Source organism: Malus domestica, chromosome 03 (genome assembly GCF_042453785.1).
Source record: "Malus domestica chromosome 03, GDT2T_hap1".
Taxonomy (NCBI): Eukaryota; Viridiplantae; Streptophyta; class Magnoliopsida; order Rosales; family Rosaceae; genus Malus; species Malus domestica.
The window spans coordinates 1913599-1921930 of NC_091663.1; the positions used below are offsets into that span (position 1 = coordinate 1913599).

At 39.1% G+C, this 8332-nt stretch overlaps 1 protein-coding gene and 1 long non-coding RNA gene across 2 annotated transcripts; one reads left to right on the plus strand and one right to left on the minus strand.

Annotated features, from left to right (window-relative positions):
- Window positions 1–1470: 1470 nt before the first annotated feature.
- On the plus strand, window positions 1471–3953 carry LOC103446844 (probable L-type lectin-domain containing receptor kinase S.7). The gene has a single exon (XM_008386001.4). It carries the CDS (start codon window positions 1670–1672, stop codon window positions 3701–3703), a length of 2034 nt encoding a protein of 677 aa, XP_008384223.3. The 5' UTR covers window positions 1471–1669; the 3' UTR covers window positions 3704–3953.
- Window positions 3954–4165: 212 nt separating this feature from the next.
- Window positions 4166–6495, minus strand: LOC108174232 (uncharacterized). Its single transcript, XR_003771880.2, has 3 exons — window positions 6277–6495; window positions 5033–5251; window positions 4166–4924 (listed from the first exon to the last, which is right to left on the minus strand). It is a non-coding gene; the product is annotated as an uncharacterized lncRNA (long non-coding RNA).
- Window positions 6496–8332: the final 1837 nt, after the last annotated feature.

An 8332-nucleotide genomic window follows, 5' to 3' on the forward strand; every position in this document is an offset into this window, starting at 1 on the left:
TCCACATACTCGTTCAGGATTCGATTCTTGATGTTGGTGAATCACACAATGGTGGTCAGATGACTGAAATGTCTCTATAAGTCTTTTGGGCACGCCAAAAGAGTGAACGGCCATGGTCACCAACTGATTCCCATTTTAAAAAAAAATAAAAATAAATAAAAGAATAGAAAACGTTGGGTAAATTAGAGCAAGACTATGTGCTTTATATATTCGATAATTGATAAAAAAAAATTTGAAAAAAAAAAGGCAATAATTTCATTAAACCAGACAAACTACTGTGATTTGATAATTGATAAATAAAAAAATGAAATGTGCTTTGTCTACCTTCCAATTGTTGTAACGGTTACATTTGGATCTTTGACCCATATGATATGATCACATGGCCTCCACCATCCTCTTGTGATGATCGAAATCTCCAAAACCAAATCTTGGTACTACTCTATGTATTCTACTCCATTTCCAAAAGCTCTATCTTCATCTTCCTGTAAAAAAAAAAATAAGAAACTTTCAAGCATGACTTCAACGTTATGTAGCACTTAATGTTACAAGTGTATTAGTCGTTAGATTTAATTTTCACAATTATTACATTTTATATTTTCTAGTCTGATTATTTATTTTCTGTAACACTCAGTACTATATGCTTTTTGAAGAAAAAATGAAAAGTGTACTTCTTTCTTGCTCTGCCAGTCTGCCTATGTATTCAACATTCATGGAACCATTCAAGTTTAGGATTTGGTTTGCATCAGCAATGCACTTTACATCATGAGGAATTTAATTATGGGAGAAATTTTTCAGTGTTCCAAAAACATTATCCGGTATATCAAGTGTAATAATATAATTAGTTGGAATTTTGTTTTTCAAGTTTCTAACTCAATTGTCTTGTTACACTTGGTATAACGAACTGTGTTCCTGACACATTGATAAATCTCTACACACATGAGGGGCCTAAAGGCTAAAATCTATCAGTCTGAGTTTCTGTGCCAACCATGTCCCTTTTCTTAAGTATGCTTAATCTTTAATTTTCTTGGGTTAGCCAATTTTGAGTCAAGGTTAACATGTTTTTGCACAAAACTAATTAAGAAAACACTGCGTAATTATATTGTCAAATTATCGAATTTGATACTATACAATTATACAATCAAGTATACGTTACCGTTACTTATATTCAATTAACAGTGTAACAATATAACATAACGAAAATTTCCCTTCAATGCTAAACTCATGTTTGAAATTGTTATTGAAGAACGAGGTACGCCCTGCAATAAACCTCACATACATTAACAATTGAAAATCGTTGATTGAGACCCACTCCTCCATGTTATTATGTTGACAAAAGTACCATAAAATTCCATGATATTGATGCCCCCAATACGCTGTCGTTTAAGGTCCCTCCCAAAAGTCCCTCGTAACCGTTGAAAACCCTCTCTCAGCCTATATATTCCTTTCAAACTGACCCACGCGCCCAATTTCCAACCGTTTAAACACCACTCCCTCCCTCCCTCTCTCTCTCTCTCTCTCTCTCTCTCTCTCTCTCTCTCTCTCTCTCTAAACCTCCAAGAACCCTCTCTCTCTACATGTTCTCAATCATAATCTGCAAGTCCTCTGCTTTTGCAAAGAAAATCCAAAACCCATTAGTTTCCATCCATCTGAATTCGAAATCTCCGCCTCCATGGCTCCAAGAATGCTTCTTGTTTTCTGGGTCGTCGTCTTCTTCCTCATAGCCCTCTTCCTCCGCCGTGGCTCCGCCGAGAACGTCAACTTCTACTTCCCCTCTTTCAACTTCCGAAACCTTACCTTCCTCGGCGACTCACACATCCGAAACGGCGTCGTTGGCCTCACCCGCGAGCTCACGGTCCCCTCCTCCAGCGCCGGCGCCGTCATATACAACAACCCAATTCGGTTCTTTGACCCGGAATCCAACATCACCGCTTCTTTCTCCACGAAGTTCACTTTCTCCATCGCCAACGTCAATCCGAGCTCTAACGGTGACGGCATGTCGTTCTTCCTCTCGCCGGACAACCGGATGCTCGGCAGCCCCGGCGGCTATCTGGGTCTCGTCAATTCCTCCCAAGTGACCAAGAACAAGTTCGTCGCCATCGAATTTGACACGAAGCTCGATTTGCACTTCAACGATCCGAATGACAATCATGTAGGATTGGACATCGAGAGCCTCAATTCGATTAAGACCGCTGATCCAATCTTGCAGGGTGTCGATTTGAAGAGCGGGAGTTCGATTACTACTTGGATTGATTACAAGAACGACCAAGAAAAACTTAAAGTGTATCTAAGCTACTCGAATTTCAAGCCCGAAAAGCCGGTTTTGAGCGTAGATATCGATCTCTCCGAGCATCTGAAGGAGGTTATGTTCGTGGGTTTTTCGGCCTCGACGGAAGGGAGCACGGAGAAGCATCTGGTTGCGAATTGGAGCTTTCATACATTCGGGTTCGTTGCAAAAAGGCCGAAGTTGCAGCCCCACAATGTGTCTGATACTTATGTGGTCGTCAGTCCGAGAATTCCAGTGTCCGGTTCGGGGGATAAGCACCACAAGCGGCTCGGCTTAGGACTTGGTATTGCTGGGCCGGCGTTCTTTTGCGTGGCGCTGTTGGTTTTCGGGTATGTTTCTGTGATGAAATGGATGGAGTTGAGAAGACAGAAGAGCTTCAAAGCAGAGGTTGTGGCAGGCCCGAGAGAGTTTAGTTTCAAGGAGCTGAAATCTGCCACAGGAGGGTTTCATTCCAGTAGGATTCTTGGGCATGGAGCTTTCGGGACTGTTTACAAGGCGTTTTTCGTGTCTTCCGGCACCATTTCTGCGGTGAAAAGATCCAAACATTCCCATGAAGGTAAAACTGAATTCCTTTCTGAGTTGTCAATTATTGCTTGCTTGCGCCACAAGAATTTAGTTCACCTTCAAGGCTGGTGTGTTGACAAGGGTGAATTGCTTCTTGTTTACGATTTCATGCCTAATGGGAGCCTCGAAAAGGCACTGTACCAAGAATCCGGACAAAGTACCTTGTTAGATTGGTCTCGGAGACTGAATGTTGCGGTTGGATTGGCGTCTGTTTTGACATATCTGCATCAGGAATGTGAGCAGCAGGTCATCCACAGGGACATAAAGACTGGCAATGTTTTGCTGGATGGGAATTTAAATGCGAGGCTCAGTGATTTCGGGTTGGCAAAGCTCATGGATCACGATAAAAGCCCTGTTTCCACACTGACAGCGGGAACAATGGGGTACCTTGCGCCTGAGTATCTTCAATATGGGAAAGCAACCGAAAAGACTGACACTTTTAGCTATGGTGTGGTGATCCTCGAAGTGGCTTGTGGAAGGAGGCCAATAGAAAGAGAGCCGGGAAGTGAGAAGGCAGTGAATTTGGTTGATTGGGTTTGGGGGCTGCATTCCGAAGGGAGGATTATCGAGGCAGCTGACAAACGGTTGAATGGGGAGTTTAATGTGGAAGAAATGAGGAAGCTGCTACTTGTCGGGTTAAGCTGCGCTAACCCTGATAGCACGGAGAGGCCTACGATGAGGAGAGTTTTGCAGATTCTGAGTAACGAGGCAGATGTTCAAGCCATTCCAAGGGTGAAGCCGAGTCTGAGTTTCTCTAGCAGATTGCCTTTGTCACTTGATGACATTGTTTCAGATTGTGATGAGGAGGATTGCGGCAGCCCCACCAGCTCTCTGCGTGAGATCATCATTCACTGAAGATTATATGTAGATTGCAGATAGTTGAATTCTTTGAATCTTTTACTTTTTACAACTGCTTTTTTTTATCCTGTAGTTTGAAGATTAGAGACTGTAGAGTTCACTGGCCTGAGTTCAAAGCATTCTGTTGAACTGTGTGGTCTCTGCTTTGTCCAGGACAGAAAAAAGCTTCTTGCTTGAATATTTCAATTGTAATAGAAGATTTCCGACTGGTTTACGAGTTGAACGTTACACACGAACGATTTCTATACTCTTCGATCTTATTGTTCTTATGCCATTCTGTTTCTGGGTAGACTGATTTAAACATTCCTAATTGTAACATACTGAGCAGTAGCTTGTGTGTAGAGTAATTCTTTTTGCACCCATAAATCTGTTCGGCACGTCCTCTCCCTCCCTCAGGCTGGAGTAGCCATGGCAAAGGGAGAGGAGAACTAGGAAGCATTCATAAGGTATGTGTGTGTGTATGAAAGAAGAGAACTTTAAAAGTCTGCTTTGCGAAAACTTGAGAATATTGTCGATCACATTTGAGCACATATTATACAGATAAAAACAGATTCCTCTTCGTGATATGGAACGGTATATCCAAGTGATGTACAGATAAAAACTGTGTACAAAGCAAATGCAAATCTGAACATTCTGCAAGTAAGATTTCCCTGCTGGTCAGATGGTCTGTCAATCACGGCATACACCATCAAGGAATTGAATTTTTCCACCATGCTTGTAGCTCCACTTCTTTATGATAGTTGCTGGCGCCTACCATGTTTCAGTGAATTGTCATTAGCCCTTTTTGCGATCTCCCTCACCGATCCTGGTTTCGGATCTTTGTTTTGCAATATGTTACAGGCCTTTCCTGTTCCTTTCACATCGAGGATGAGCAAGGAGTATGGCACTTGACAAGCAGCCCTCAAAACAAAGTAGAAAACTGTATCATTCTATACAAGAAGTCATCGAAGCAGAAAAGAAAACTATGTCGATCACTAAGCTGTCACGGTTTACAACACCGATCAAGTTTCCGAATAACATTTGAATGTTGTACAAGTAGAAACCAAGATTAGTAGTAAACCAGCGTCGCTTATAAGTTGACCAAAATAAATATTTGATCAAGAGCTGCAAAATAATTCGTAAAATTTATTCCTCCAAAAAATAATTCAGCTGGTTAATTACCGCTGCAACAAGAATCATCTGCGTAAGAAATTTCCCCGGTTTTGCACACAAGTAATACTACACACACAAACACACAAGATCCACAAATTAAGTGATTTCCTTATTAGCTGTATATAATGTTGAACTATAAATTTGTATGTAACAAAGTCCCTGGTGAGAGAATACCTTAATTACTTTCAGGTTATAGATCGACAGAGATCAGACGGTGCTGAGAGACGGGAATGTAGGAGATGATGACAGAAGAAAAGAGAGCACACTCCCAACAACGGAAAAGACTCTCTTTAGCCGATGGCGGGTTGTGCTCTCTCTCTTCTGTCAACATGATCTCTAACCTCATCCCCATCACATCCACCACCCTCGATGCCACAACTCATGCATTCATCCCTGCAGTGCAAGTTAGCCATCAGTTAATAGCCAGGCTTTAGATGTAATGAGATAATGCATTCAGAATCATATAAATCTCATAAAATGTGTGCAAACGCATATTAGCATGTCTTCCCTGTTGAAAGATCAACACCGGCCCAAAGTCAGTAGCTTCTGTAGACTGCATTTTGGTCAGGTGCAGGAACTACAGATTTTTCTAGTTCAAACATGCAGAGATTTTGCTAGAGAACTCTAGCAAGCAATGGAAGTGGCCGGTGCATGCATATATGTTAACTATGCTAGACAATTCTAGCAAGATTATGGTGGTTTTTTATGTTAGGTCGACAGCTTCTAATAGCGTCTGTCTCTTTTAGTTTGCAATATTATGTGTGTGTTGTAATATTTATACAAGTAATTTATTTATTAATTGTGTTTCTCCAACTTTTTTTACTTTCCTCGTATCTTTCATAATTTTTGATAATTTTTATTCATTAATCTTTTTCAATAGATTGAATCTGACCGAAAATTGAGAATAAAAGTAAAAATAAATATGTGGTTAACACCCTTCAATTATAAAATAAATTCATATACTGATAAAAAATCTATAAAAATAATTTATTTATTTATTTCATCTCTTCAACACTCCAACACTTAAATATTAGAGTTGTGTACTGTAATTTTATCTACATGCCCTTCACATATGTATGAATATATATATTTCCATACTCACCATATTAAATATATGCATTTACATATCCCTTAATTCATTGTTAGAAGTATATCTTTTTTGTAACAGATAAATAATTAAACATAAGAACTTGCCTCAATAGCCAAAAGTTGACCACGATCTGGGATTATTTTAATCACCAAACCAATAAAGAGGTACTGACCATGAAACAAACTGATATCAATATCAACATCCATGACCACGATGAAGGGGTAATTTGTCATGAAATAAATATAATTTACCATGACATTTTAATCAAATCACAGGCTAAAAATAGAGAGAGAGAGAGAGAGAGAGAGAGAGAGAGAGAGAGTTTTACCCTAGGGTTCTTCAACTTTGGCTTCCATATAAAAGCTTGCTGATCAAATATGAACTTTCACTGCAGTCTGCAGAAACTACTGGTTTCTCTTATCCTTCCATGAAAAATTAAAAGGAAATGAAAAATAAATAAAGGAAGAAATAGCTAGAGGCAGAGACCAAGTCTTGAGAGTGAGATATACGTATAAGCTATAAATTCTACCTCAATGAGTTATGTAACGGTTGCTGAGATACGTAGCGTTCATCTTATAGGGACCTGGCCACTGGCTATAACCGGTGACTTGTACACTATACCGGCTAGGGAGGGTAGAATGGTAGTTTTATTTTTTTTTAACAAAAAATATTATCTACACTAAGAAGAAAGGGCTAGGCGAGCCCCTTAGCCTTACAATGAGCTAGCAATATTGTGGTTCAAATTCGCCTTTGGCGAAAATCGAATCTAAAATCTCTCACTTATAAGTGAAGAGACATACTACTAAACCGTAGTACTAAGTGGCGGGTAGAATAGTAGTTTTAAAGCATTGTTTTCACGGTCAAGGACTCAAAGTCGTTGGACCATCCCAAGTGGATACGTCAAATACAAATTGTCAAAATTAAAAGTTCTTTCATTTTAAAGAGTGTTTTTAATTATTATTTTATTATATATTGTTCCACACTACTACAGTGTGTACGAGAAATATATATTTTTTTTGTCAAACGATAAATTTGTTAGATTAGATATTACATAGGGAGTCAATGCAGTTTGAAATCATGCATTAATACAAGAGCAACACTCATCTTCACCACTGTGATAAAAGATCATTTGCGAAAAATACAATTTGAAATAGTTAAAAGTTGTAACATATTCTTAATTATGGACTTGACACTTTAAACAATAGAATTAATTTTATTTATTGTTGAAAAGGACAACCATAAATCAAAAAGTCAAATGACTTGATTGCCAACTTGCCATGTCATTATTGCATCTCTTTAGTTGAGATTTTTTAATTTGCTCGAAATTTGGAATAGACATTTGAAAAAAACTAATTTCATTAATTGTATAATAGCACATGACATACCGTCTATTGTTTCAGACTCATTGAAATATCTTTTTTTGAGAGAAACTTTTAATGTCTTAGTCCTAATTAACGTAATTAACAATAGCAACCTCACAAATGGGTAACCAAAATGGTAGGGAGGATGTTGACCGGCTACTTCGGGTCAGGTGGATCCAAAAAAGAAAGGATCTGACTTTGATTCTCTCACCTGACATCACCCGTGATAACCCGAAACCCTAAGCATTGTTTTCGTGACTGTGGAGAATATCTTGTCCGTTGAATTCTGACACGTGGAGGACATGCAGGGGTGGTAGGTTGTCTACTGGCTAAAGATTAATATACTATCTGAGGAATATGAGCACCTCTGATTGGTCAATTCTCAATAGGTCATTTTCTTGTAGCTAAAACTGGAACAGGTCTTATTCAAATTCAAAGTTTCAAACAACAAAATCTTATCTTACCGAATGAAATTGCCCATATAAATTCTAAAACGTTAATGCACTCAGTTTTACACCAAATCTTTTGTTAGCTCCATTACGTTCGTAACAGTATAATATAATCTTATCCAACCAAGTACTAAGTTCGTACTAGCCTTACGTTCCAAACAACATTAAAGCCTTATCTCACTAAGTAGTGTCAGTTGTATGAATCTTAAGTGCAGTTCATGAGCCAATACAGCAACAACAACAACAACAACAAAGCCTTTTCCCAATAAGTGGGGTCGGCTATATGAATCCTAGAACGACATTGTGCTCGGTTTTGTGTCATGTCCTCCGTTAGATCCAAGTACTCTAAGTCTTTTCTTAGAGTCTCTTCCAAAGTTTTCCTAGGTCTTCCTCTACCCCTTCGGCCCTGAACCTCTGTCCCGTAGTCACATCTTCGAACCGGAGCGTCAGTAGGCCTTCTTTGCACATGTCCAAATCACCGGAACCGATTCTCTCATATTTCCTTCAATTTCGACTACTCCTACTTTACCTCGGATATCCTCATTCCCAATCTTATCCTTTCTCGTGTGCCCAC